Raw genomic sequence first — 27,624 nt, forward strand, 5'->3', positions numbered from 1 at the left:
CAGTTGACATTGCCAAGTCTAACATCTTGGACATATGGAAACGTCACTTCCAAGCTATCTTAATGTAAGTGGCAAAAAAATATATATACAAAATAACAGTCTAAGATGGAACGAGTAATATTTAGGAAGCTGTCAAATAATATATGGTTCATTCCACCACTCCGAATCAACATTTAAATTTTTAACTATATTAAGTTGGACAAGAAATTCTCAAAGCACATGATTAAAAAATGAGTTGATCATAACGTTTTAGGTTACGGTTTACGGTATGATGTAATTCTAATATTAAACTTGTATTAGGCATTTTGTGATACTAAATTTAATTTATTCATTTAATTTTTAATAATTAATTAGATTTTGTTACAATCTCATCATCTAAACATTTACAACTAACCGTTTCAGAAATTTCAGCGTAACACACTTAAAAAGATTTTATAGTTCCACTTGAAAAAGTATTTTAACATATAACATAAAATTATGAGAATTTAGCAGCAATAACCAAAAAAAAAAATCTTTGTAACCATCAAACCCTCATACTTTCTATATTTTCTACAATATATACTACTCTGTCTTTTTCACCACCACCTCTTTTATCACCTAACACCACCACCTCTACCACCATCACCACCACCTACTCTCTTACCACCACCTTAACACAACCTTCACCCACTATCTTCAGCCACCACTTCCGACAACCATCACCTCCAACCACCTCCTCCGGCCATCTCTTCCGACCACCACCTCTGGCCACCATCGCCGAAAACTGACTTTCGACCACTACCGCCGCCACCGACCCCCGGCCACCACCGCCGGCCACCACTATCATCTTCACATGTGCCCTCTTTTGTCCTTTTACATTGACCAATGGTTATTCACCTAATTTATTGTATTAATATGTTATATTTTTTGTTGGTTTTTTTGTATTGGTTAGAGAGCTAATTCACCCTAAAATTATTTTACTTTGCTCGCCTATGTTAATTTGCTAGTTTTGCGATCTTGTTTCTTCTCACGCGCTCTAGTTTTGCAATTTTGGAAAATTAGCCGATTTGGAGCGAGTTATTAACACACGCTAGTTTTGCGAGTGCGGAATTTGTTTTCACGCGCTATAGTCTTGGATCAGTTATTTTATCAGAGTCCCGCTGACAATTATACTGGGTAGTATAATTTTGTACTACCCCAGTATTTTTAACGGCCCATATGTGATTTAATATCATTGCACTACCAGTTCGTTACTTCGATTCGATCATTTTTCTTACTTATGTTTTTTTTTTTATCTTGTTTACGTTACACTTTTTTTTTTTTTTGTTGCATTTACATTATATCAAACTTGGAGTCACTTCCGTACCAGGAGATAACGCTTTTTTAACACTATTCACATTACAGACTTGAATACAACCAGTATAAGCTTCAAAGAATATAGATGGAAAGATTAACGAGCTGAAGGACTATCACTGATGAAACTTACGTTATGTACCATGGACTTTGATGAATTTGCATCTTGGCTATTTCTTTTACTAAAGTTGTCGTATATTTCCAAACACTCGTTTAGTTCATGAGCAACCCTGGTCATGTTTGGTCTCTCTCTAGAAGAAGGGTTTATGCATGACATTGCTAATTCAAGAGCTTTCCAAGATGATCCCGTGTCGTATTTTCCCTGGAGATTCGGGTCCATAATTCCTTCAATATCACCATTCGCTAGCATAGACGTCGCCCATTCTGATAAGTAAGAATTTTCACGGGAGTATTCAATCGCAGGCTGGCCAGTGATTATCTCCAATAACACAATCCCAAAGCTATAAACATCACTCTTCTCTGTTAACCAATTCTTTTGGTAGTATCTGCAAGATAAGTAATCGAAGATGTTTGAATTTTCTTTACTAATAACACAAAGAAAGCATACAATGTGATATATGAACTAGAACTTACTCGGGATCAAGATATCCTAGAGTTCCGGCAACATTTGTTGATACATGAGTTTGGCTTCCCACTAGAAAAGATCTTGAAAGTCCGAAATCGGAGAGCTTGGCTTCAAAATGTCGACCTAAAAGTATATTGGTACTTTTCACATCTCTATGAATCATTGGCGGCTTACATCCAATATGCAAATATTCAATTCCTAGTACATAGAAAAATCTTCATATATTAACTATATATCACTAAAATGTGAATTTAGAAGGCATATGAATATTTGTCCAAAAAAAAAAAAAAGAAGGCATATGAATATATCAAAATTGAGGAAAAAGTAACAAAATACCTAGCGCAGACTCAATAGCTATCTTAAGTCTACTCGACCAGTTCAAAACAGAGCCACCACGTTTTCCTACCAAAAAATTCACAATATGGTTAGAAATTATTAGGAATTTTCTAAAGCCTTTGGCTTGTATCTCAAAAAATCATACTCTAACTATGGTTTTACCTGAGAGATGTTCCTTTAAGTTCCCATTTTCCATGAACTCATAGATGAGAGCCAAGTCATTTCCTTCATCACAATATCCGACGAGGCTTACTAAATTCACGTGGTGAACTCTTAGAAGTAGCTCGACCTAATTAACAATCACCATTATGAAAAGGTTTTTTATTTAGGAGCGCATGCATAATTGTCTCCGAAAATTAAATGGAAGATAGTAGTGTAATTAAGTACCTCTGTTTTGAATTCCTTGTAGCCTTGAGTTGATGAATGTGAGATAACTTTGACGGCTACTTGTTCATTGTTTAGAAAACCACGACAAACAACACCAAAGCCTCCTTTACCCAACACAACTTGAAAGTTATCTGTCATTTCTCTGACCTCTGAATACGTAAATCTTCTATTTTTCATTTCAAGTGATGGGCGCATAACTGCACATTAATAGTTTTAACACGTTCAAAATATTTCATACTTTGGTATGATCTCATATTTTTCTTTATTTATACAATTCTCTAGTGAGTACTTACCTTTCCCACTTGATGTCTTTCTCCTTTTTAAAACGAAGATGATAACTAACACAATTATGATAATGGCCACAAGAGATGAAACAGATGCGGTAACCACCACCAATGGAAATTTTGAATGGCATGATACACATAGGTCTTTATTTCCTTCAAGACTAAAGCAAATAATGTTGTTTGTGTTTATATCACAGAAAACAAGACAGATGAATAGTGATCAAAAGAAGATAACCATGGAAACGAATCTTACTTTAGTTGTAGTCCTCCCTTTTTTCTATTAAGAAGGGCTTGAGGAATAGGACCTCTAAGATTGTTTCCATTTAAGTTTCTGAATAAGTAGAAAAGTTATAAGATAATAGGATCTGATATAATAAAATTATTTGCTGTGCTTTTCCCAAAAAACTTACATTTTCAACAAGGAGTTCATCTTGGCTAGAAACTCAGGCACTTCTCCAGTTAAGTTGTTATTGGACAAGTCCCTGTAATTTTGTTAGACAAAAATGCAGGAAAAAAAATCTTAGAAATTCTGCAAAGAAAGTTTTCACTTTATCCAAATATGAAGATACTTACAATTCTTGAAGTTGGGTTAGATCTTGTATGCCATGCGCTATAACTCCATTTAATCCACTTCCAGACAAGTCTCTGTTATAATGATGAGAGACGTATCAAATCAGATGTATTCAGGTTATTTTGATAAGTTATAGCTAATAAATTTAAGTTTGCAGTGTACTTACAATGCTATGATCCTTGGTGGTGTGGAAACATCGGTAACACTGCAGCGTACACCAATCCACGAGAATTGTTTGGGAACACATGGATCACCTTGCCAACTGAGTTTATTCAATCCATATGCTGAATCTATTTTCTTAATAGCACTGACTGAAACATAAGAATAAGTTAACCTAACCATTGTGGGATTCTCATCATATATATGTCTTATGATATGCATAAAATGAAAGTACAAAGCCACACATACCATCAGTTTGATTTGTTTCTGATTGTGGGAAATCAATGGCTGTGAAAATCTCTAAAGCATTCATCAAAGGTGGAAGAGTGGACCTTGGCGTTTTTGACAACTGCACTCGACATACCCCTCCCTCGCATTTTAGCGGTACAGTGTTCGTTAGCATCTCTACTTCGAACTTCTTGGGACGAATAGGTGAGAATATGACTTTACCATTCGCCACAATTTCTATTTCTCTTGTTTCATTGGATCGCACTTGTTGGATATCGGCGACATATATGTAAGCATAAGTTTCATCATCAGAGCTTTCCAAACTCCAGGAAAAGATCAATGGCTCTCTATCATTAGTGGGTATGGCTGCTGTCCTAATTACATCTTGTGGCAAGTCATAGCCACCAGACGAATCAGTTACGTTGAGGGTTGTGTCTATATGCGTCCAGTCTGGCTGGAAGTACGGAGTCCAAATACGATCATGAACATCTTTGCGGTGCCTGCCAAATCAAAATTCAAGTATTTACGTTAGATCGATATATAGAATGAAAAATGGATTGAGAAACACTTGTAGTCTAGTGGTTTGTGCTAGGCTACTAATATTGTCCCGTGTCATAGATCCAAATTTGAAAGTGTGAGTGTGTAAATTAAGTTGTAGACGGCCAAAACAATAATAATAATAAAATGGGTCAAGTTTAACATACTTACAGTTTTGTGTTGTTAGAATTGGTGAAGTAGTAGCGCACTAAATTCTTCAAGGAACCGGTTTGTGAAGTATAAGTGTTGTACGGCAAAGGTCTTAGTTCAATGGTTGATATAAACGGCGCACTTGTTCCTGTCTTAACAAGACATATATCCAAAACCTTAGATCTTGTGACGTAGATAATCTCCTCAACAGCAGAACCAAAATCTGTTGTTCGCAGATCTAGGGTTTTCCAAAGATTAGGACCAAGATAGAGGTCGAATCTTGGGAAAATATTAAGACCATCATAATTTCCGTAAACAAACACTGCCCTGATGAGGTAATTTGTGTCTTGCGTGACACTCAAACTGTAGCAGTTCCGCGTTCCGTCAGGAAAGTATCTCAAAACCCTATACGGCTTTGTGATAAAGTCTGTCTCAAGGTCTTTTTTGATGGTACCAGTTTTGCCTCCGCGGATAAAACCAGCATCAGAGATGTAAGTGATATTGGTCACTGGTTCCACATAAGAAGACTCACTGGAAGCTAATCCACAGTCAATACTGATGAATCCTGGTAAAACCAGAGAGATACGTATCAGAAAGATATTGTTTTATAAAATCAAGTACTCTATATCAAAAAGAATCTATGTATAGAAGAAAAGAGAGAAGTAAAAATACCTTGTTGATTCTGAGACTGAACAAAGTGTATGATGGAGAAAGTGGCAAAAGCGAGAAACAGAAACTTCTTGCAAGTCTCCATTAACTACGTATGATCAGTTATCAACCAAATCAACAAAACTTAACACACTACCAAAGCCTTGAAACATCAATATGAAGTCATATATTTATGAATGTGTATGTATGTATATCTGTTTCATATTTAGTAACGTAAAGTCAACTTAATGCATACGTTAATCAGCAAAAAAAAACATGGCTAGCTAGCTAAGTAAACAGTGCTGGCAGTCTTTAAAACAAAGGAAAAAAATATGGATTGCAATATCAATATGGATGGTGATATGATTTTGCTGTCGGGTTACAATTTGAAAACAATGTGAACCAAGTCATTCTTCGTGACGATAAACCGGCGGGTCAATCGCAATAATATAACTCAAGTTCCGTGAACGAATCAAACTAATGATTTTTTTAATGAATTTGAAACATATAATTGGCCTAGAGCCCAGAGGCTTCCTATGCATTAACTTACCCATTGATTAATTTAATTTATTAAGGACCATCGTTTCCGGCTTCTATCCTAATTACGTTGGCCCAACAATTATAATGTATTAAATTTAGTGAGTTTCCCTACTATTTTAATTGTCGCAGTAATACACGCTTCTCTCAATTCGATTGCGAAAGAGGGAAAAAACAAAGAAACAAAACATAAAAACAGAAGGAAACCGAAAAACAAAAAAGACACGTAACATATTAACTCAATTTCGAAGTGAAATTGAGAATTTTAGCTAATTTTGAACAACAACTCCACAGTCCACACATCGTTCGCAAGACCGTTCTCGTGCTCTAGCCCTGCATGTATGTACGTTTGATTTCTGCTTAATTTCTTATTTTCATCTTGGAAATTACAATATATGTTTTCTGTTATGCTCTTTTTGACTTTGTGTTTGTGATTTCGTTACGTACCAAGTATATAACTCGTTGAAAGTATATAATGGAATATCCAATCTTTAAAAAAAAAAAAAAAAAAAAAAAAAACCCCAGTGACGATCGATCGACCAACATATTTTATAATTTAGACGTGAAACCCGTGTAAAATTTTATACTTCCACTTGATAAAAAAAGTCTTACACCATAATACATTATTTCGAGATTTCCCCACCAGCTAGGTTAAATCTAATTAATGATTTAATTAGTCAACCGTTTCCTAATATATCCAAATTAAAAAGGTTTGATTTGTCATGCTCCAGGTTATAAGTATTTTAGTAGTTTTGTGGATCCTGCTTTTTCTTGGACAGAGTAGGATAATGAAAAACCTCCGTGGACTTTTATTGGCCTTCCTAATAATTATGTCTTTTGGCATTCCCGATTTCGCTCAAGCACAAGATCAACAAGGTACATCTTTCTTCTTCTTTAAACTTAATTAGTTTCCAAACTTAAACACTTGCCAATTATTTCTTGTCTTACCAGGATTCATCAATTTAGATTGCGGATTACAAGCCAATGAGTCTCCTTACACGGAACCAATGACAAAGTTAACATTCCGATCAGACGCCGATTTCATCAAAAGCGGAAAAAGTGGTAAGATTCAAAATGTTCCGGGGATGGACTATATAAAGCCATACACAATTTTGAGATATTTTCCGGATGGAGTAAGGAACTGCTATACGCTTAGCGTCGTACAAGGCACGAACTATCTGGTCGTAGCCATGTTTACCTACGGAAACTACGATAATCTTAATACACAACCAAAGTTTGACCTTTATCTTGGTCCAAATATATGGACCACGGTCGATTTGCAAAGAAATATAAATGGTACAAGGCAGGAGATCATTCACATAGCAAGGTCAACTTCTTTGCAAGTTTGTCTCGTTAAGACTGGAACAACTACGCCACTAATATCAGCCTTAGAGCTACGACCATTGAGAAATGATACTTATATCCCTCAGTCTGGTTCCCTGAAGAAGTTGTTCCGCGTTCATTTGACCAATTCCAAAGACACTTATAGGTAAGTCAACCTAGCCTAACTTGATGATCAAGATAAGTTACGATCAGTTTGCTAAAATAAGATCTCTTCAGGTACCCAGAAGATGTCCATGATCGTCTTTGGACTCCATTCTTCATGCCGGAATGGAAACTGATACGAACAAGTCTCTCAATCAACACTTCTGATAATGACTATGAGATACCGCAAGATGTAGTTGCTACGGCAGCCACGCCTTCAAATGTGAGTTTACCATTGACCATTTCTTGGAATTTGGAAACACCTGACGACTTAGTTTATGCATACCTTCACGTTGCCGAGATCCAGCCCTTAAGGGACAATGATACCAGGGAGTTCAATATTAGCGTAGGTCAAGATGTTAGTTACGGGCCTGTTAGCCCTGAGGAGTTGCTAGTAGATACGCTATTCAACACATCACCTGTGAAATGCAAAGGAGGGACATGCCATTTGCAACTGATAAGAACTCCAAATTCAACTCTCCCTCCCCTCCTTAATGCTATTGAGGCGTTTACAACACTTGAGTTTCCGCAGTCCGAAACTTATGAAAATGACGGTATGCGATCAGCTAAATACGAGTAGATAGTTTGCTATACACATATATCTATACTTATTTAAGTTTTTTTCCGTTGTTATGTTAGTCGTTGCTATCAAGAGTATAGTAAAAAGTTATGGACTGAGTAGAATTGGCTGGCAAGGAGATCCATGTGTTCCTCAACAATTCTTGTGGGATGGTCTTACCTGCGAGTACACCAATATATCTACACCACCAAGAATCCATTCCTTGTACGTGACATGGTCAATGGGTTTTTAAAAAAAAAAAAATCATGGTTAATGTTAAGATCTGTGTTTCTTAATATCTTAGACTTTAAATGGGTGTGTTATCACCAGAGACTTGACCTCAAGTGAACTAACTGGAATTATAGTTCCTGGGATCCAAAATCTTACGGAGCTTCAAAGATTGTAAGTATGTCAGTTGAGTTCTACAAAAATACTCTGTTTATCAAGGCAAAACATACAATCAATTGTATCACTTTTGCAAATGGTAGGGACTTGTCAAATAATAATTTAACAGGTGGAGTACCTGACTTTCTAGCCAAAATGAAATCATTGTTAGTCATGTAAGTAACTCTGTCGGCTATATGAACACATTACCAATTTAGTATTTAGTATCACAGTATGTTGATGTTTATTTAACTTTCTGTCTTTTTAACCTAGACAGAAACCTAAGTGGAAACAATCTTAGTGGTTCCGTCCCTCAAGCTCTGCTCGATAAAGTGAAAACTGGGTTGAAACTGAAGTAAGATCTTGTCAACCATCTTTTGTCATTAAATAGTTGATGTCTTTATTTGTATTATGTCTTCACTAATACTTAATTAGTTTGTTCATAACACTAGCATTCAAGGAAATCCAAACCTTTGTTCTTCCGGTTCATGCAACAAAAAGAAAAGTAACATCATGTTACCAGTTGTTGCATCAATTGCTTCTTTGGCTGCTATTATAGCAATGACCACTCTTCTTTTTGTTTGTATTAAAAGACGCCCATCACGCGGTCAAGGTATCGGTAACAAAGTCATCAAACCAGAATCAATAGTGTTTGCATACATAGTTAAATGCCTCAGAGAATTGATAGTGACTTATTACTATTTGTGTACAGTTCTAGGTCCATCATCAAGCCAACAATCAATAGTAACAAAAAAGAGAAGATATACAAACGCTGAAGTTGTTGCAATGACAAATAACTTTGAAAGAGTTTTGGGTAAAGGAGGATTTGGGATGGTCTACCATGGTTATATAAATGGTACCGAAGAAGTAGCGGTGAAGCTACTCTCTCCATCATCAGCTCAAGGCTATAAAGAGTTCAAAACAGAGGTTTTTGTGCCACCACAACTAGTTTTAATCCATTTTGTAAGAGCTCAAGTTTATGTAAATATATCTTGTACATATTTGGATAGGTAGAACTTCTTCTAAGGGTTTACCACACAAATCTGGTATGTCTTGTTGGATACTGCGATGAAAAAGATCACTTGGCCCTCATCTACCAGTACATGGCCAATGGCGATTTGAAAAAACATTTGTCAGGTAACACATGTATATTCATATATCATCATGATGGAAATGGCATTGTGTTGACAACATCCTAAGATTATTTGACATTCATGACCATGTTGATACATGCAGGTAGCTCCATCATTAGCTGGGTTGATAGACTAAACGTAGCAGTTGATGCCGCACTAGGTTCGTTTGTTATTTTCCAGAGAATGGATATCTCCATTTATAACACTCATTTAAACCAAATTTCTAATGATCAGTAATCAAAAATGGCTTTTGGAGACAGGACTGGAATACCTGCATATTGGCTGCAAACCGCTGATAGTTCATAGAGATGTAAAAAGTTCTAACATACTATTGGACGATCAGTTACATGCCAAGCTTGCAGATTTTGGGCTTTCAAGATCTTTTCCAGTTGGAGATGAAACTCATGTGTCTACACGTGTTGCGGGAACATTTGGATACCTTGATCATGAGTAAGTCGTTTGCAGGCTTTTTCTGGAAGTCATTCACAAAAACATTCATAATCATCTCGTCTTGCAGATATTACCAAACAAATAGGTTGTCTGAGAAGACTGATGTCTACAGTTTTGGAGTTGTATTATTAGAAATCATCACAAACAAACCAGTGATCGATCAAACCCGCGAAATGCCTCACATAGCAGAATGGGCGAAATTTATGCTTACTAGAGGAGACATTAGCAATATTGTGGATCCTAAACTTCAAGGGGTGTATGACTCTGGTTCTGCATGGAAAGCTCTTGAATTAGCAATGACATGCGTGAATGCTTCTTCCCTAGAAAGACCCAACATGTCTCATGTAGTTCATGAACTAAAAGAGTGTGTCATATCTGAAAACAAGAGGACAAGAGACAGAGACACAGTGAGATCCATCGACACTAACATAAGCTGCAGTACTGATATGCAGCCCAAGGCACGTTAATCTCCATTCTTCACTTTGTTGCATTCGTTTTCTGCTAATTGTGCCACTGCATTTTTTCTTTTCAAGAACTATGTTAATGCAGATATTGTACAGACCGATGTCTTAAGCATATTTACAACAGGCAGATATGAGAGCTAACTTATCCTTATGTTAATGCTCCCGTTTCAAAGATCAAAATTACATGTTTGTCGTCCTGTAATGAGAGATGAACTGTATCGAACTGAATTCTTACATTAACAGAGACAAGACTGTACATCCAGATTCCATAGGCAGGACATGATATAGGAACTTCATGTCCTGCACATGTTTGATCAAAAACACAGACCCAAGACGTGTTTATACTTCTTCAGACGTACAGTGGCGAGGCCGATGGACGAGGATAAGCAACAACTGTACTGCCCACAGCAGTCTGCCGAGCAAAACCCGCATTCACTTTTTTGCTGACAACACTGTCACTTCTCCTACGCGTTCTTCTCTCTGTTCTATCCATATTCCCCCCTATGGCAGCATTCAGAGACTGAATGTGTTCAAGGTGAGAAACTACCTCGCTCATGTTTGGTCTCAGCTTAACCTCTGTGGTGAGACATCTCAGAGACAGAGTAGCCACTTTACATGCTTCTTCCATAGAGTACTGGTCCTGAAGTCGATTATCGATGACTCGGAATATCTTTCTTTTGTTTACGAGGTATGGTTTAGCCCACTCCACAAGGTTCCTCTCTCCAGATGGACGATTCTTGTCCACGGCTCGACGACCAGACAACAGCTCCAAAAGCACAACCCCGAAGCTATAGACATCACTCTTTGTTGTTAAATGACCTAAAGAATATGCAAAGTGATCATTCATAAGAAGAGGCCAATACCAGAAAGCAAAGATTTGACCAAAAGAATTTGACAATGACCTGTTGCAAGGTATTCAGGAGCTGCATATCCGTGTGTACCCATAATCCGTGTAGAGACATGACTTTTATCACCTATTGGCCCATCCTTGGCCAATCCAAAATCAGAGAGCTTAGCGTTGTACTCCTGCGATCATGTACCCGAAAGTTTTCATCATAAAGCTTAAAACTTTCGCAGTTCTGTCATGGCAATCATATAAAAAATGTGTAAAGTGTAAAATACCGAGTCAATAAGTATGTTAGAAGTCTTGAAATCACGGTATATCACTCTTGTTTCGGAACTGTGAAGAAAAGCAAGACCCTTTGCAGCACCAAGAGCAACTTTCAACCGGAGTTTCCAAGATAATGGTTGGAAGTACAAACCCCCTGCAACCCAAGAAAAACAAACCTTGACCATTCATAAACATCATAAAAAGCTTAAAGTTTGACCCCAGCCTGGGATTAGACTTAAGAGGAAGGATGACATACTCCTGAAAAGATGATTCTCCAAGCTACCCCGAGGCATGAACTCGTAAACAAGAAGACGGTGTTCATCCTCTAGGCAATAACCAATCAGCTTCACAAGATGACCGTGAGAAAACTGGCCAAGGTAATTCACTTCAGCCTGCAAAATCATCGAAAAAATATCACAATCATCAACCATTATAACACACACAAGAACCAAAATCGGCATATGTTAGCTTTTTTTTTACCAGCCATTCCTGATGACCTTGCCAACCATCTTGGTTAAGCTTTTTGACTGCAATAACCAAACCAGTGCCTGGCTTTGTGGCAGTAAGAGACTTCTCATCAATCCATCCTTTGAAAACACAACCGAATCCACCTTCACCAAGCACACTGTCTGGTCTGAAATTCCTGGTTGCGGATTTAAGCTCAGCAAAGCTGAAACTCTTGAGGTTTGGAGACTGTAAGATCTCACCCTCAGTTCGAGGGGTTGGTCTTACAGACACAGACGAAGCCTTACTCCCAAGACTTCCAGTATCTTTGGCGTCATACTTCGGACTCGTCCCTAAACCCACCAAACCAAAAAAGACATTAATTAGCTTCATACTTTCGTTAAATTAAACGAACTTGCCACAACACAAAAAGCCCTAACCTCGACTGAAATTAAAAAAAAAAATCAAAACTTTAAGGTGGTGGTGAACAAATCTAAGAACTTTGCCTTAACAGAGAGGAACAGAAAACAGAAGATGTGTTACTCAAACTCAAGATTCATAAGAAAAGACTCGTAGCTTATGAGAGAACAGAGCAAAGCAAAAAACACTGAAGTAAATGTGTGTTATACCTGGGCTCTCAGCTTTGACCTGAGCACTCAAGCAAATCCCCATGAGTGAGTAATTTTCAGAGAGAGAGAAGCAAATTGGACACGCTTCTGCAATGTCTCGCTATAAATAATCACACTTGAAGATAAGAAAAAGGTGGAAACTTTAAATCAAAGGGAAGCTGGAAAGTTGAGGCAGAAATAGATCAAATCGTGAAAAGAAAAGATTTTGCCAACTTTATAATCCAGACCCTCCCAATATGTATGCACCCTACTTTAAAAGCATATGACCAAGTTCATCAAATCTCTTTTGCCAATTTAAGTAACCTAACAACTAAACAAATGAAGAAGAAGAAAGACAGATTCTTTACTCACCTTTTCTCTCTTTTTCTTTTTGTTTTTGAGTTATCTCAGCCAAGAGATGGAGAAAGTGAGAAACAGAGAGAGACAGAGTAAGAAAGGCGTTGCAGTTGGGGTGGTGGCATTAATGGCGGATCGGTCCCGCCTTTCTTCTTTTTGCTTGTGTATAGCGTTTTATCAGTTTTCGAGCTTTCTGTATCTCTTTATCTCTCGAAAATCAAAATCTCTCCTCTTTTTTTTATTTTCGATTCGTTTTGGCACTAGTTGGTGTTGTCATTGCTCTCAATCGTTTTCAATTTTTTTTAAACCTTTTTGGTACTACGAAGAAATAAAGTTTATATCATCAAGTCAGAAAAGATTAGCCCTTCACACACCAGCGTGTTCTATCGCTCTCAGCCGTTGGATCTGACGTTAACGACTTAACCTTGTTGTATTTGTACTTCTCGATGTACAAACTCCACCTAGTGGGCGGGGCTCAGCTCGGCTCATTTAACGTATATCCAGCCAATTAGGCAATTAGCCATATTGGTTACATAATAAATTCTGTAGAGTCATTATTATATGTATATCATATGCTTATATGATTATGATTTTTTATGATAAATCTTTTATAATTTAGACTACAACGTAATAGAGTCAATGTTTTTCGATCATGTCCTCTCATCGATATGTTGTTATCTGAATTTGATTCCGCATTATGTATTTTACGAAAAGTGGTCATTTAATAATATTTATTTTCTAGATAATTTGGAATAAGATAATGCTCGTGAGGCTCACCAGTTTACCAGCATCTCTCCAGCTAACCCTACGTACGTTCTTAACATTTTTTTTTTGTCAGAAAATTGTGTTTTTTTCTTTTTTTCTTTTTTGGGTGTATCATGTATTATTATTAGTATTGATTGGTTCCACTTGCTTAGTAGTAGCTAAGAGTGTAAACCTTAACGTGTAAACCTTAACGTGGTGTGAAAGGTTTTTTGGAATTTCAATAATATACAAGCTAAATCCAAGAATGATCCTGGGTCGGGTCCGTTCTGTAATTTAGATTAGTCCACAATGACAATTGTTTAAGGTCTCCTTTGTTAAGAATTGAAATATTAAATCCAGAGAGAAGACCGACAAAGATTGTCATTGACTCATTGGCTTATTTATTTTCTTAACCAGATCTTGATTAATACAATTTGATTTTGTTTTAAATGATTAATTAATGCGACTTCATTGATCTGGTGCATGGGTTTGTATAGTGCTCAGGAGTGAAAAAAAAAAAAAAAAACACTTTGTATTCAATGGAAATTTATAAGGTCCACACTAAAGCCCCACTGCTGAGTTCTTTTTTTGTTGCCCTTTACCCTTTTTGTTTTGACCAGCTTTTCTTTTGTTTAAGAGTTAATTTGGTAAAGACCAAAAAATTTGTGGTCTGGTGATTTAATTCTTCTTTTTGTATCTACTATCTACTACATTTGGGGAAAACGGGAAAATCAACCAATCAAACTTAAGCTTCTGTAAAAACTAAGAGAAATTAAGCTTGAGCTTAAGCTTAATTGTCCAAATATTCAAGATGGACAGGGATACTGTTAACATCGAGGTTGAAATTGACAAAATTTGATATAGTTCAGATTGGTTATTTGAATTGAAAACTAGTTTGGATTGTAAAATTCAGAGTACGCGAGTTTGAGTATGAAAATATCTTCGGGAAATAGTTTGGGTTGATTTTCCCTGTTCTCCCACTACATTTGTATATCTCTAGTGTTCTTTTAAAACAACAGAAAACATGAAAACCACCTTAGCCCTTTTATCTTCTTTAATTTAGATGTTACATATTTGATGATCAATCTTTTGTTCGGTTATGTCATAGTGTTCACAAATCTCTGATTGTGGTTGATATAATTAAGAAGGTAAACGTAATCCATTAGTGATTAGCCACTTGAGTTAAGAAAAACGTTTCCAAAGAGATAATTAATTAATAAGGCAGCATTAAAACAAAAAGGGGATGTAGCTCAGATGGTAGAGCGCTCGCTTAGCATGCGAGAGGTACGGGGATCGATACCCCGCATCTCCATTTTTGACTTTTCTGTTTTTTTTTTGTTTAAAAGGTATGTTAAGTATAAAATCCCAATAATGTGGTACAGACACCCCAAAGAAAAGCATGATTAAAATCAGTATGCTTTGAATAAAACTTTATTAAATTCAAAGATTCATAATTACGATGCTATATAACTTAAAATTACATTTGATTGGTATTTTTTTATAAAAATAAAGAATTTGACAGCCAAGAAAAAAGAAAGGATTCACATCGGATAAAAAGATATACAGCTTTTTTTTTAGTGGCATACAAAATATTTTATAAAATATGAATTGTGAGGATATTTTAAAATATTGTCTAATTAATTAAAAAAAAATATTTACAAATTGCCAATAATAACGAAGAAACAAACAAGTAGCTCTATATAATGGGATGGGAGAACATGTCATACTGATTCCTTTTCCAAAAAGTTTCAATATATATATATATAAATATATATATATATCAACAAGTCGACTTATATATATTTGTTCTTATGATGGTTTGATCGTCCATGCAAAACAAAAAAAAAGCAAGAGGAGAGAAAAGAGTTTTGGTGGTAATATATATATATATAGCCTTTTGTCTCTGTGGATGTGACAGTGTGAACGAATATTCTGATGGTTTGACCTTTGCTGTGTTTGACCCATCTCGGGGGGACCCGGAGAGACAAAAGGTCCAATGTCCACGCAAAAGCATGTCTGCCACGTGGTCTCACGTCGGTGAACTTGCTGCTTATTTCCACCGGCTCCCAATCAAACCAAACTTACGCGGCTAGCTCTCTCTTTCAGCCCGTGACCAAGTTTGCTAGTAGCTTACTACTGGTATGACTTATGAAAGCTAACAACGTCATCCTATACTAGTCTTTACAATCTTCTCTTGTTTTATTATCAGGCCAGGCCCAACTTGTTCCAAGGATATATTAATGAAGACTTATGTCCACTCATATTGGCCCAATACTTTAGTCTTACTTCATTGCCAGTTATCGCCAAAAATTCTTAGCTTTACTCCTCTAAAGAACGACTCCCCCAACGTCTTCCACAAGTATTTGCCCTTAAAAAAACGAATACGGCCTTGTTCCACTAGTAACCTTTACTTCTCTCGCGTTTCAGGTTCGACAATACAAATAGTCTAGTGTACTTGGGGTTAGGGTACGAAGCATGTCAACATTGGTGTAGATAACATTGACAAGAGAAGGTCTGATTTCAGTCAGGGTTTATACTGTTCAACTAGTTTCAACAAACTGTATGACTCAGCATCAGGCCTAGCTCCACCAAGAACCATCCTCTTGAACAGATTAGGGTCATACACCTTGGCCTTAACATAAGCTTTGAACAGAGCATTGTACACAAACGCATGCCTATTATACTTTGCATTCTTCACCTCTTCAAACAGTTTCTCTGTGTTCTCTACATCACCTTTCTCTGCAAAACATTCGATGATTGATAGAGTCGTCTCCAGCCATGGTGTTGAGCTTCTTACGCTTTTGCTTGTCTTTAGAGTCGAACCCATTTCAATGTTTTTGAGAGCTTCCTTCATCAGTTTGGCTTTAGCACATCCTAGAGCAAGATGTCTATAAGTTATGGAATTAGGCTTAACCCCGTCTCCCACCATCTCTCGGAACACACTGATTGCCTTCTCTATCAAACCGTCCTTGCAGTATACAGAGAGCATAGAGTTGAATTGCCCAGTTTCTTTAAGTCCTCTTACGTCCTTCATCTCTAACCAGAGCTCTTCAGCTCTGTCAAGGTTCCCTACTCGCGCAAACGCTTCGGTTGCCAGCAAGTAACTCTTGGATCTAACATGATGAAATCCTCTGATGACATTCCACGTTCTCGCCAGCTCTTTTTCTTTCCCTAAACGCCCATAGAGAATCATCAATATATCCAAGGTCGACCAGTTATCCCCTGTGACAGATTTTTCTATTTCCTCAGTATAGGCTTCAGCAACTGTATACAATCTCGCAACAGCATGTGCCATAGCCAATATACAATAAGAAACCTCGTTCGGCTCAACTCCAGCTTTCTTCATACCATCAAAAGCCTTTAGCACCCCGTCAATGTTATGTTCATTAGCCTCCAGCTTCATCAAGATATGATATGTTGAGACATGAGGAATCGCCTTGTCAGCTTTCATGAGCGCAAGGTCTTTCGCGATAAGCTTTCTTCGTCCGGGAGCTGAGTTGCGAATGATAAGACGGTTGTAGACCAAATGGGATGTACGATGACCGAGTTCTCTCATCTTCTTCATATAACCTAGTGCAAGCCTTATGACACCTTGGTCTAAACAAGCAATCACAAGGTTGTTGTAAAGAAGCTCGTTCTGAAACTCTTGAGGGACACGGATGAAAAGCTTTTCCCCTTGCGAGACGCCATGAAGTTTGACTGTGAATTCCAGCAAGTAGGAGTATTCTAGCTCACCAGGACGGTAAGGTCGTTCCCTGATCACCCACTCCATCAACTGAATCAAACATACCAAAATGTCTCAGCTCAAATTCAATATTATCTTCATATAAACAAAAATAAAATAAAAAACTCATTTCGATTTGAAGTAGTCATTTCAGTTCAATTTGACAAAATCACATTGGTACAACGATCCGAGTTGCTATGGAGAGAGAAAAGATAAGCAAGTACGAATTTAGAACCTCAAGGGCACGTTTGTTTCGTCCGAGTTTCCTCAATCGGTTAATTGCGTGATAAACATCTCCACCATGAACTGGAAACCCATCTCCCATCCAGCTCTGTAACGCAGACCCAACAGTAACTCCCTTCGGGAGCTTCTCGATTCTCAGAGACAAACACTTGTCGCGCTCTTCTTCTCCGTCCGACCCGATACATCTCTCTTCAGGAGATTTCGGAGACGATATTAATGTCGTGAGAAAGCTCGAAGCTTGGAAATTGGGATGATCCAGCGCAGGCGAAGATGTCACGCAAGGTGTTCGACGTATTGCCTGAACGAAATATGCTCCTTGTCTCATCACCGCAATAATGGATCTCATTTCTTTTTTTGGGGGACCTTTGGCCCGTAAACTTTTTAGAGCCCGTTAAGTAACATATTGACTTCTATACATACATCTTTTTCGGGTCAAACATATGTTTTACTGTTGTGTCTTAAGATGTCACTACTCACTAATTAGCTTTACTTAGTTAGGCTAGTATTTTGTTAATTAGGTTTCTAATTGCTTAATTTTGTATGATTCGGATTAGTATTTTGTACTAATAATTGTGATGATTAACTTAGATGATTAAACTTATATCCTAAATATATATATAAACAGAGGAGAGGTATAGATGATATCTTAAAAATCACAAAAGTCAATACACATATTCATTTTTGTTTTTTTCTTTTTGTTTTAGGTTACATATGACATAATTAGACAATCAAACCATCACCACATAGAAAATACAAAGCAGGAAACGTCAAAAGCTTAAGAGAGTGATTACGCAACACACAATAATGTCACGTCCTTTATTCTAACACACACACACGTCTCTTAGCATATCAAACACATATTTTTTCACCAGTGTTCCTGGCATATATGGTTTTTAGACCACAATAAGTTCTTCAACAGCTACAGTTTGACCCGCAGCTGCAGTTTGATCCACAGCTACAGTTGTCGCACTCCTGGTTGTAGTTCTTCTCGCAACTTTACCACACAAAATAAAATCATAATCAGAATTTATTAATTAGTTTATATGATGAGATTTATATAAGACTAATTAATTAACCACATCTAAATATGCAAGACCGACCTGAAATATTTCCTGAGTCTAATGCAAATTTAAAATTTAAAAAAAACTAAAAAATATTGGATCTATTAAAAGTAAAAGAAGAAACGTAAGAATTTTGAAGTTGTACCATGGAGCAATTAAATCTCAAGTACCGCACAAAACCTAATTTTCCTAATATAGTTTTGATGCATGTAAGTAAAGACAGATACAAGAAGAGAAGATCTAGCTAGGGCTAACCTGCAAGAGTCACCGCATTTGCAGGAGGAGCCACATCCACAGTTAGAACCTGCCATTTCTTCTTTGTTAATTGTAGATTGTTGTAGTTTCTTTTCTTCTTTTTGTTCGGATGCTTTTGTGAATTCAACAAAAGGGAATGACCACTATTTATAGAAGAAGAGAAAGATGCGTTTTATATCCACCATACACGTGGCTTTTCTTATTTCCTCAAGTTTTAATTTCGTGTATGACATTGACAAGGTAAGAAAAAGAAAAGAAAAGAAAAAGATTGTATATACACGGGCAGGATAATTGGATTGCTTTCTGGTGAGAACAATATTAATAATCTTAAACAAATCTAATTAGAAATAACATCAACTTGCCTATTTATGTTCTTTAATCTTAGATTTGTTCTAACAGTTTCATTCAGGAAAGTAATTTGATGTTTTAATATGAGTTTCAACAAATAAAATAAAATAAGTCGTACACGCAACCAAGAGTAACTATCTCAATTGTAAACGGCAGCCGACCCAAAAAAAAAAAAAAAAAAGAAAGAGGCATGAAGCTTGCCTCTTTCATTTACTTACCAGTATGTATGTATGTTTGTTTTGACAACATGTTAATAATATTTTCATACGCGTATTATATCTATGTACATTACAATATACATATTCATAGTTTACATATGTATCCACTATATATGCTGTATTATATGGATAAAAGGAACATTATCCTAAATCTTGTAAATGTTATCTTATGCGTCAGGAAAAAAACTTAAATTAAATGAGAATTGTTGTCCTCTGTCTTGAAATCTTCCTGTATTTGGACGAGATCCAAGACACGGTCTACGTTCTATTATTTATTTATAATATCATGAAAAGCTTTAGTATGAGAATTATATGATCCATTTTTGAGATCCGTTTTAAGATAAAATTGGCTTTGAGCTTGATACTTAAAAAAATTAGGGTAGATGGAGGATATATATGTTTTCCATTTTCTCCCCCAAAATAAAACTATTAGTATGATTTTGTGGTGTTAAATCTGTCGGTGAGAGACTGATTTCTGAACAAAGCCTATTTTGTCTCTGCTGCCGAAAGTTTTGAGTAGGTTCCCTAACTTTTTACTAATGTTGAGGGAGCGTCAAAGATATGAGAACCATGCAAAACTTGTTTGGGGTTGAGTCGTCTCTGTCTATCCTATATTCTTAGGAATTCACAAACGTCGCTACTTTACGTAAAAGACAAGACAATCGAAGGAATAATAATCGTAGATAGGGTCATTATAGAATAGAATAGTAACATGCAGTAAAGTTGGGGTTATGAGATGTTTTCGTTGGCTGCTTCTTGGCCCTTCGAGGTCCTCAATATGTATTGGTCGTGAAATTACGTTCCATCACAACTCACAAATCCTATCGAATATTTTTCTTTCTTTTTTGACTTCCTAGTTCCTACGTGCCGGCCTCGTTTACTTGATAATTTTGCCTGTAATTTTACAAAACTAATTGTGACAATTATAATAATAGGATTCTAATAATAGGATCAAATATTGCAGCTTTATCTTAGTAAGTAATATGTTGTCTTAAATGTAAAGATTATCACGTAATCTTGTTAAATTACATGTTTATACTAAAAAAAGATAGAGAGAAACTTTTGGACATATTATTTAGCAAAGAGGGATTATACAGTCCAACAAGAAAGCTCTATCCAAATATCTCAAATTAATGTATACTAAATTTTTTTCATACCTATCATATATTAAATTAAAACTTAAAGCAATAAAATATATGTAGGAAAGTTGACAAAATAAAATATACTTTTACAAAAAACAAAAGTTGACAAAATAGAAATTATATTTTATATAGGAAAATTTATATAGATGTATATATGTGTGGTGGAAATAAATCAAATAATGAAACAGAATCTTCCTCTTTTTCTATAATTAGTGGCCATTCCTTTTGCTTAAATCGCATAAAGCATCAGAAGAAGAAGAAAAATAAGCTACGAAAATTAATCAACAAGATCAAGTAAGAGAAATGGCAGGTTCTAACTGTGGATGTGGCTCCTCCTGCAAATGCGGTGACTCTTGCAGGTTAGCCCTAGATCTTCTCTTATTTACCTCTGTATGATATGTATGTAGTTGCTTAGTATATCTTATCATATTAATATGAAATTTTGAATTCGTGCTTCTCTTTTTTTGTTTCTCTATTAATGTTTGGTGAAGTTGCGAGAAGAACTACAACCAGGAGTGCGACAACTGCAGCTGCGGATCAAACTGCAGTTGCGGGTCAAACTGTAGCTGTTGAAGGATTCCTTGTGTGGTCTTAAATCATATATATATGCCAAGGAAAGTGGGAAAATATGTCTGTTGATGATAAGATATCTGTGTGTGTTGTTGGAATAAAGACTTGGCATCTATATTATTATTGTGTTGCGTAATAACTATTATCAAGCTTGACTTGTTCCTGCTGTGTAATGTTTTTATCGTGTAACGTAAGACACAAATATATATGTATTTGACTTTTGTGATTTGATATGTCTCCTCTCTCCATATCATAGGATATCAGAAAATATATAAGGTTAATTAACTAAACAAATATAAACATTTTTAGGATAGTTAATTACAGTTTTGAACTTTTGATTATCAAATGTTTCTAGCATTTTGCATAATCATATCCTGTTTTACTAAACAACGTGAAATATTCAATTATAAATTTTGTGAAAAAAATTCATTGTATACAACAGTTGAGCGAGTTCACCAGAACAAATTTGTTGCTCTACTGAAACAAGCTGAACTCAAAAGAGATACAAAACTAAAACTAGTCAACACAGATATTCTCCAATTTCAATCTCTCTGATCCTTCACCGTCACCGTCTACAAGCATTTTCAGACCATCTTTAAGCTCAGCCACGCCTTCTTCAAGAACTGCGCAAACCGGAAATATTCTCACTCCTTTCACTCTCCTCTCAAGTTCTTTCAATCTCTCGTCTGCACCATCCTCATCGATCTTATTTGCCACAATCAAAGACGACCTATCGGATAACCCTTCTTCATGGTACTCAAGCTCCATCACCAAATCTCTCAGTTGTTGCCACGGTGTCACTCCTCTGCAACCATCTAGCCCCGATGCTAAATCCACAACGTAAGCCAAGACTTTGGTCCGTTCTATATGGCGGAGAAAGTTGTGGCCTAGACCCCGGTTCTGATGAGCTCCTTTTATAAGTCCCGGAATATCTGCTACCGTCATGGAGAAATCATCGTAGTTTACGTTTCCTAAATTCGGACGGAGTGTCGTGAACGCGTAGTGGCCCACTCGGGGTCTAGCACGGGATAGCGCACCAAGAAGAGTGCTTTTCCCTGCGTTTGGCAACCCGACAAGGCCAACGTCGGCAATGCTCTTGAGTTCTAATATCAGAACAGACTCAGAACCGAGCGAGCCGGCTTTAATACTTGACCGTTCATCTTCATCTTCAGCATCGTCCTCCATGCTCCTCAAATTGGTTTGACGGATAGCGGATTTAGCAAACTTGCTGCCTTTTACATAACGTGTAGCACAAACGTTACCCAAACCGCCTTCACCACCACGAGCAATGCTTATTCTCTGACCTTGTTCTGTTAATTCCGCAACGTTATACCTGATTTGATCAATCTCTCCTTCGCTGTCTTCAAAATCATCTTCCTCTGGGATGCCTAAATGTCTCGTCAAACTCTCTTTCTCAGTATCATCAACTTGAACAGACTCAGGCATAGTTTCTTGATGAGCACCAAGGTTCTCCTCAAAGGCAGGATTCTCAACCAGTGAGCCAGGAAGATCCCATGGATCCAAATCTTTGGGAGACTCATTTTCCACCTGACACGGAAGCTCACCCTCCTGAAGATGAATAACTGTCCCAATAGGCACTTGTAGGACCTGCAATAACACAAATAAGTGCAGAACCATGTATAAGTTGAAGACAAATAAAAGAAAGAAGCAGAGGAACAGTAATGAATCATAATAAAACCTTGTCTTCTCCTCTGTTTCCTATCCTGTTCTTGGAAGTTCCATGTCCAGCTTTCCCACCTTTCTGCAAAACTCATAAAACCATTTAAGTTAAATGATCTTTCCGGGAAAACGAAAAGAGTGACATAAACTTACAACATGAGGTTGTAATCCGCTGAAATCCCAAACTGCGTGTGTGCATTCTAATATCACATCACCTCCTCTGCCACCATTGCCACCTAAACTAAGTTCCAATTACATTACATCAACATAAACATTCTTCGAATCAATCAATCACTCAAAGAGTGTTCCAATTCTAAAGTATACCAAACCTAAAACATAGCTATGGATTGGGAATAATTCATCAATTTGGAGATAGTACCATCAGGTCTTCCATAGCGATCGGCACGGCTCCGTCGGAGGCTGGAACAACCACTGCCACCTTCACCGCCGCGTGCGTACAGTGTAAACCTATCTCTCATCCTAGTCTCCTGCACAGCAACACACATATCAGATTCAGCTGTAATAAATTAGGGTTTTTATTTGTGGGGGAAGTGAATAGATGATGAAATCACCTGCAAAGGCGCATCTTTCCCTTTTTTCTCCGAAAAATCTGAGTAGAATACCACTGGATAACTCATCCATGGCGGTTTTTGAGTTCTTCCGTAAGATCCCAAACATCGGAGCCGGCTTAGCCACATCAACTCGACCTCTTTCCGACGGATCTCCGGCGACCTTAGAGAAGGTTACAGTAAATTACAGACACAGGAAAGTGCCCTCGAGGTAGTTGATCGATCGGGGGAGTCACCGCGGTGGTGGTCGGAGACCAATCCGAGCCAGTGGCTAGTGAGGGTTTAACGTAATAGGCTCAGCCCAATAAAGTAGGAACGGCCCATTAAGTGAAAATAAATGGACTAAATTAGCCTTTTAACTGATTTAACTGCTTATAGAAAATGTCTTATTAAAAATTGTGTTTTCATCAAAAAAAAAAAAAGTTGGGACTGACAAAGCAAGTTATTATACAAGGTGTAAGAAATCTTGGATTTTGTATCAAAACAAATATTTATATACATGTATATCAAAAATAAAAGGCAAAAACCTACCTGAAATATTCAAAAAGAGGTTTTCTATTTGTAAACTATACTAATAAACACAAAGCAGCTCATCTAGAACATCATCAAAAATCAGATCTTCAAGCTCAAGGGTAAGCCATTCAGATTCACGTCGTAGATTCATCCATCCATCACCCTTTTTAAGAAGATCTCTTCCCACAATATCGTCCAATGAACGATCTTTATTCTCAGCTCCTACACCAGAGAGGTTCCACTCGACTCTTCCCCATACCTCATCAAGATAACGTTTGCCGTATGGAAACGTTTTAGGGAAGTATATGTGTGATTCGTTGTGAGTCTCGACGATTGCCTCGTTAACCAAATCAAAGAGAAGTTCTCTGTTGTTCACTACTGCTTCTTCTTGTATCTCGAGTTCGTAGACTAGTGATGGATTCAGTGGTTGTTCCTCTGCGTGCCATTTTTCGTCGTTGTCTTTGTTATCGAGGAAGCCTGAAACTTCTAGAACCTTCTTTACATAACAGAAGTAGGCATCTTCATCTTCTTCTTCATGGTTGTAAGTTTCTAAAGAGCTTAGACCTAAACCTGTAGGACAAGCAATCAAAGAATTGAGACTTGCATATCTTTCTCTCATCAAACAATGAAGCTATCTAGAACGTTCGTTCAAGAGGTTACCTTGTGAGACTAAAGTATCGGTCTTTTCCGCAGTATCTTCCAAAGAACTGACACTAGGAACTGAATGTGGATCTTGTGGAAGGATTCTTCGGTTTGGGCTGTCTAAGTAACTTTCTTGGCTTCTCTCTTCGTGCAACTCATATTTTTTTTCCTTCTCTGCTCTTATCGGAGATTCTGATAACAATAATGGTTTCTTGGATCCAAAGTTAGTATCTTGGTCGAGATGTTTCCTAGGTTCCAGATTGGAAGTAGAACTGTCTCGGGGAAGGTCGGTCAGAAATGAACCAAGAACTTCAAGACTGGACAAAGATGAAATCCGTCTGAAGAATTGTGGTATATTATCTCTCGAATCGCTCTTTCTATCTTCATACGAAAGTTTTAAGCTCTTCGAGCGCAGTTCACCACCTTCTCTTCTGAAACTTTGCTCCAAGAGTTGAGAGTATCTCCCTTCATAATCATCTTTCGCGACATGATCTGAAACCCTTTTCTTCTTCTTCCTTGTGTGATTCCGGTCTTTGAGTGCGTTTTTGAGCAACTTCTTGATTTCTCTGAATCGGTTTATAACAGTGTTATTAAACCCGTGACCATCATCAGCTGAGCCACGAGAAGGAGAGACTGGTCTGTGTTCTTGAGAAGTGTTGTCTCTTGGAACATTCAAATTCAAAAGTGCACCGTTTTGCTTAGGAGAATACCAGTTCTCCTTCTGCTTGTGATCAATTCTAGCAGGAATTGGAGAGCGTGAGACAGGAAACGAGCCTGACTTGGGCAAAGCTCTTGGATTAGACTTGATCTGGACTTGATCTTTCATAATCTTGACAAAAACATCTTCTTTTCTCAAGATTTCAAGAAAATCCACGTACTCAGTTACTTGCTTTGTAGACATCATCTTCTTCAGTTTTGTATCTGGTCTCGTTGGCGGCTTACTATCTTCAACAACATTAGCCATCTTTGAATCTTCATCCTTAGAATCAAGAAACGGTTCATGTTCCTCTGTTTCACGCATCAAGGAATGAGTTCTTGGGGTCTTCCAACCTATGAAAACAGAGTAAAAGAATCATTTAACAAAATTAATTATCTTCTTTTAAACAAAACTTTTGAAAGATAATAATAAAATTACAAAAGGGGCTTACTTACAGATTGGGCGGTTCTTAGTTCTCCAATGGTGAAAGTCAAGCACATGAAGCATTCCAGCCAACCATCCTGATTTGTGATTGTATTTGCCATGTTTTGGACTAGAAGTCTCGTTTTTCAAATGCTTCCCCATTTCGAAGCTAATGATCTGTCAATTAAATTACGTTTTTTTTTAGCAACGAACGGTCTGAAAGACAGAGTAATTTACTCAACAGCGACGTAATAAACACACACACACACAAATATAGTCAGACCAGAGAAGAAAGACTTGGTAACTTTTCGGAAATCGTCAAAATCTAACCAAACATCAAAGAAACAAATTATCTTTCTTGTTCTGTTTTGATATAAAAAAAAAAAAACTAAGTAAAAGAGGAATCTAATCGGTTTTAAAAAGGTTATGCGGTAAAAGCTGACCTGATCAAGAAGAAGAGGAAGAAACAAGTGACTCCCTAAGCAACTGAACTGTTTGATTCTTTACAAACGGAGAAGAACATAAGGAACAAACAAGAAAAGCTGAAGAAGGGGAGGTGTTGATGATGATGATGATGATGATGCAACGGAAGGTGTCTGGAAGAGAAGAGCAAAGGGAGGAAGACCTTTGAACCAAGGAAGGAAGAAAGTGAGACTTTTCGTTCTGCTATGTGGTTCTACTTTACCCGCCAACTATGGGGCTCGGTCTACTTGTAGAAAACTGTCAAAATGTCTGTTTCATATGCATATATAACGCTCACACGCCACGAGATACATGAATATTTTTTTGTTTGTTCTCATTCAAACAACACATGTATTTTTCTATATTAAATTCAATATCTCGTAAGAATTTAATTTCTAATTAAGAATTTAATAAATTAATTTCTTTTGTTTTATTAATACTATATATGTATAATATTCTTTTAAAGACGTACATTTGAATGGCCTTTATTTATCTATATATATGCCACATCATGATTCAAACAAGGTGATATTTAAATAAAAAGAGCAAACGTTCTGATCCAGAAAATTTCATAACGAAAGATATTGCGGTTAACCAATTTATATGTAAAAAAAAGGAAAGGTTTCTAGAACTGCGCTGGTAAAAAGTATGTGAACAACCCAAGTAGGAAGAGTAGTTGTTAGGCTACTTGTGTTTGTGGCAAAATTTGTTGATACCTGTTCTATGGAGGAGGTAGGCCATCTTTTTTGGCTACTTAGGTTTCATTGTTTAATGTTACTTCTGTCGAATGATTGTATTATCTAGTTCGTGATATAAACAGTACTATGTAAGCCAGAATTGACTTGCAAGCCAAGGTTGACCTGGAAGATTTTAAAACCCCAATCACGCTGCGCTGTTTACCAAGTATTGTTATAAGAAAAAGAAAAAAGAAAAAAAAAGACAAAAGGGATTAGATCATCTTGGTTAGCAAGTGGTCAGGATTGTATATGTATATAAAATAGTTGCTTTTCTATTAGTGATTTATTTAAGTATGTACATAACTCCTATCGGATTAAATAGTAGTATAAACAAAACGTAATTAAGAAAACGAAGTCAAAGACTTTAGTTGGAAACTTGGAATGGCGTGATTAAGAATAGAAATGATCACAACTGCCCCAACCAAAGTTAAATGAATATTGCCCACCAAACTCATAAGAAATGAACTTAAAAAAACATACGTAATTGTTAAACAAACAAAAAAAAAGAACGATCTCAGAAGTAACAAAAAAATAAAAAGAAGAAAGAAAAGTCCAAAAATCTTATAAACTATGAACGACGACGTAAGAGAGGGTGAGAGTGGTGGTGGTGGTGGTGGTGGGGGATATGGAATTATGAAAGTTGACGAAGAGATTGAAGAAAACGAGGCGTCAGTGATAACGTGACACGTGGTTGTCTGAAATAGCACATCTGATCCTACACGAGATCCAACGGCGATTGCCGAAGCACAAACAAATGAGAGAGAACTCACACTCTTTTGACTTCTTCTTCTTCTTCTTCTTCTTCTTCTTCTTCTTCTTCTTCTTCTTCTTCTTCTTCTTCTTCTT

The 27,624-nt window shown here is 36.9% G+C and overlaps 6 protein-coding genes and 1 non-coding gene across 12 annotated transcripts; 2 read left to right on the top strand and 5 right to left on the bottom strand.

Moving 5' to 3' along the window:
* Window positions 1–1,330: 1,330 nt before the first annotated feature.
* On the bottom strand, window positions 1,331–5,324 carry LOC17897709 (leucine-rich repeat receptor-like serine/threonine-protein kinase At2g14510). Of its 2 annotated transcripts, none has more exons than XM_023789516.1 (13): window positions 5,243–5,324; window positions 4,592–5,135; window positions 3,905–4,383; window positions 3,663–3,807; window positions 3,499–3,570; window positions 3,336–3,407; window positions 3,179–3,256; window positions 2,935–3,086; window positions 2,642–2,838; window positions 2,417–2,543; window positions 2,255–2,320; window positions 1,927–2,116; window positions 1,331–1,838 (listed from the first exon to the last, which is right to left on the bottom strand). In XM_023789516.1, the coding sequence occupies exons 1-13, from the start codon at window positions 5,322–5,324 to the stop codon at window positions 1,430–1,432; spliced, it is 2,613 nt and encodes an 870-aa protein (XP_023645284.1). In that variant the 3' UTR covers window positions 1,331–1,429. The 2 variants fall into 2 exon arrangements, with proteins under 2 accessions (XP_023645284.1, XP_023645283.1); XM_023789515.1 differs by having other exon boundaries at window positions 2,642–2,807; window positions 2,880–3,086.
* Window positions 5,325–6,543: 1,219 nt separating this feature from the next.
* Window positions 6,544–10,357, top strand: LOC17897441 (probable LRR receptor-like serine/threonine-protein kinase At1g07560). 3 transcript variants are annotated; one of them, XM_023789512.1, is made up of 13 exons: window positions 6,544–6,631; window positions 6,707–7,244; window positions 7,316–7,794; window positions 7,880–8,024; window positions 8,130–8,201; window positions 8,288–8,359; window positions 8,461–8,538; window positions 8,636–8,796; window positions 8,896–9,110; window positions 9,194–9,320; window positions 9,420–9,476; window positions 9,577–9,766; window positions 9,834–10,357. In XM_023789512.1, exons 1-13 carry the CDS (start codon window positions 6,544–6,546, stop codon window positions 10,231–10,233), a joined length of 2,622 nt encoding a protein of 873 aa, XP_023645280.1. In that variant the 3' UTR covers window positions 10,234–10,357. The 3 variants fall into 3 exon arrangements, with proteins under 3 accessions (XP_023645280.1, XP_023645281.1, XP_023645282.1); XM_023789514.1 differs by lacking the exons at window positions 6,544–6,631; window positions 6,707–7,244; window positions 7,316–7,794; ... (1 more) ...; window positions 8,130–8,201; window positions 8,288–8,359 and having other exon boundaries at window positions 8,458–8,538; window positions 8,619–8,796; XM_023789513.1 differs by lacking the exons at window positions 8,461–8,538; window positions 8,636–8,796; window positions 8,896–9,110; ... (2 more) ...; window positions 9,577–9,766; window positions 9,834–10,357 and having other exon boundaries at window positions 6,552–6,631; window positions 8,130–8,205; window positions 8,288–8,334.
* A 4-nt stretch (window positions 10,358–10,361) lies between these two features.
* On the bottom strand, window positions 10,362–13,040 carry LOC17897955 (probable serine/threonine-protein kinase PBL9). 2 transcript variants are annotated; one of them, XM_006307613.2, is made up of 7 exons: window positions 12,766–13,040; window positions 12,415–12,514; window positions 11,822–12,138; window positions 11,598–11,733; window positions 11,353–11,495; window positions 11,133–11,256; window positions 10,362–11,049 (listed from the first exon to the last, which is right to left on the bottom strand). In XM_006307613.2, the coding sequence occupies exons 2-7, from the start codon at window positions 12,455–12,457 to the stop codon at window positions 10,580–10,582; spliced, it is 1,233 nt and encodes a 410-aa protein (XP_006307675.1). In that variant the 5' UTR covers window positions 12,458–12,514; window positions 12,766–13,040; the 3' UTR covers window positions 10,362–10,579. The 2 variants fall into 2 exon arrangements, with proteins under 2 accessions (XP_006307675.1, XP_023645286.1); XM_023789518.1 differs by having other exon boundaries at window positions 12,415–12,529.
* Window positions 13,041–14,733: 1,693 nt separating this feature from the next.
* On the top strand, window positions 14,734–14,806 carry TRNAA-AGC. Its single transcript has one exon. It is a non-coding gene; the product is annotated as a tRNA-Ala (tRNA).
* A 1,077-nt stretch (window positions 14,807–15,883) lies between these two features.
* LOC17896997 (pentatricopeptide repeat-containing protein At1g07590, mitochondrial) lies at window positions 15,884–17,887 on the bottom strand. The gene is made up of 2 exons (XM_006307149.2): window positions 17,454–17,887; window positions 15,884–17,269 (listed from the first exon to the last, which is right to left on the bottom strand). Exons 1-2 carry the CDS (start codon window positions 17,805–17,807, stop codon window positions 16,019–16,021), a joined length of 1,605 nt encoding a protein of 534 aa, XP_006307211.1. The 5' UTR covers window positions 17,808–17,887; the 3' UTR covers window positions 15,884–16,018.
* Window positions 17,888–21,432: 3,545 nt separating this feature from the next.
* On the bottom strand, window positions 21,433–23,560 carry LOC17899956 (probable GTP-binding protein OBGM, mitochondrial). The gene is made up of 5 exons (XM_006307289.2): window positions 23,308–23,560; window positions 23,115–23,223; window positions 22,889–22,971; window positions 22,755–22,817; window positions 21,433–22,663 (listed from the first exon to the last, which is right to left on the bottom strand). Exons 1-5 carry the CDS (start codon window positions 23,431–23,433, stop codon window positions 21,572–21,574), a joined length of 1,473 nt encoding a protein of 490 aa, XP_006307351.1. The 5' UTR covers window positions 23,434–23,560; the 3' UTR covers window positions 21,433–21,571.
* A 201-nt stretch (window positions 23,561–23,761) lies between these two features.
* Window positions 23,762–26,271, bottom strand: LOC17898753 (protein TRM32). 2 transcript variants are annotated; one of them, XM_006307053.2, is made up of 4 exons: window positions 26,023–26,271; window positions 25,612–25,756; window positions 24,478–25,509; window positions 23,762–24,387 (listed from the first exon to the last, which is right to left on the bottom strand). In XM_006307053.2, the coding sequence occupies exons 2-4, from the start codon at window positions 25,739–25,741 to the stop codon at window positions 23,876–23,878; spliced, it is 1,674 nt and encodes a 557-aa protein (XP_006307115.1). In that variant the 5' UTR covers window positions 25,742–25,756; window positions 26,023–26,271; the 3' UTR covers window positions 23,762–23,875. The 2 variants fall into 2 exon arrangements, with proteins under 2 accessions (XP_006307115.1, XP_023645016.1); XM_023789248.1 differs by having other exon boundaries at window positions 25,608–25,756.
* Window positions 26,272–27,624: the final 1,353 nt, after the last annotated feature.

Source organism: Capsella rubella, unplaced genomic scaffold (assembly GCF_000375325.1).
Source record: "Capsella rubella cultivar Monte Gargano unplaced genomic scaffold, Caprub1_0 scaffold_1, whole genome shotgun sequence".
Classification (NCBI taxonomy): Eukaryota; Viridiplantae; Streptophyta; class Magnoliopsida; order Brassicales; family Brassicaceae; genus Capsella; species Capsella rubella.

Excerpts from the sequence above, each read along its gene's own strand:
- LOC17897955 (XM_006307613.2), bottom strand. The coding sequence starts at position 12,457 with ATGGGGATTTGCTTGAGTGCTCAGGTCAAAGCTGAGAGCCCAG. Across the intron at positions 11,734-11,821 it reads AAGGTCATCAGGAATGGCTG|GCTGAAGTGAATTACCTTGG; the intron begins GTAAAAAAAAAG and ends ATGATTTTGCAG. Across the intron at positions 11,496-11,597 it reads GGAGAATCATCTTTTCAGGA|GGGGTTTGTACTTCCAACCA; the intron begins GTATGTCATCCT and ends CTTGGGTTGCAG.
- LOC17896997 (XM_006307149.2), bottom strand. The coding sequence starts at position 17,807 with ATGAGATCCATTATTGCGGTGATGAGACAAGGAGCATATTTCGTTCAG. Across the intron at positions 17,270-17,453 it reads GAAACAAACGTGCCCTTGAG|TTGATGGAGTGGGTGATCAG; the intron begins GTTCTAAATTCG and ends TGTTTGATTCAG.
- LOC17898753 (XM_006307053.2), bottom strand. The coding sequence starts at position 25,741 with ATGGGGAAGCATTTGAAAAACGAGACTTCTAGTCCAAAACATGGCAAA. Across the intron at positions 25,510-25,611 it reads AACTAAGAACCGCCCAATCT|GTTGGAAGACCCCAAGAACT; the intron begins GTAAGTAAGCCC and ends CTGTTTTCATAG. Across the intron at positions 24,388-24,477 it reads CGATACTTTAGTCTCACAAG|GTTTAGGTCTAAGCTCTTTA; the intron begins GTAACCTCTTGA and ends CTTGTCCTACAG.
- LOC17897709 (XM_023789515.1), bottom strand. The coding sequence starts at position 5,324 with ATGGAGACTTGCAAGAAGTTTCTGTTTCTCGCTTTTGCCACTTTCTCC. Across the intron at positions 2,808-2,879 it reads AAATATGAGATCATACCAAA|AAGATTTACGTATTCAGAGG; the intron begins GTATGAAATATT and ends AATGAAAAATAG. Across the intron at positions 2,117-2,254 it reads AGCTATTGAGTCTGCGCTAG|GAATTGAATATTTGCATATT; the intron begins GTATTTTGTTAC and ends TCTATGTACTAG.
- LOC17899956 (XM_006307289.2), bottom strand. The coding sequence starts at position 23,433 with ATGTGGCTAAGCCGGCTCCGATGTTTGGGATCTTACGGAAGAACTCAA. Across the intron at positions 23,224-23,307 it reads GGAAAGATGCGCCTTTGCAG|GAGACTAGGATGAGAGATAG; the intron begins GTGATTTCATCA and ends GTTGCTGTGCAG. Across the intron at positions 22,818-22,888 it reads GCGGATTACAACCTCATGTT|AAAGGTGGGAAAGCTGGACA; the intron begins GTAAGTTTATGT and ends TGAGTTTTGCAG.
- LOC17897441 (XM_023789512.1), top strand. The coding sequence starts at position 6,544 with ATGAAAAACCTCCGTGGACTTTTATTGGCCTTCCTAATAATTATGTCT. Across the intron at positions 9,111-9,193 it reads ATAAAGAGTTCAAAACAGAG|GTAGAACTTCTTCTAAGGGT; the intron begins GTTTTTGTGCCA and ends ATATTTGGATAG. Across the intron at positions 9,321-9,419 it reads TTTGAAAAAACATTTGTCAG|GTAGCTCCATCATTAGCTGG; the intron begins GTAACACATGTA and ends TGATACATGCAG.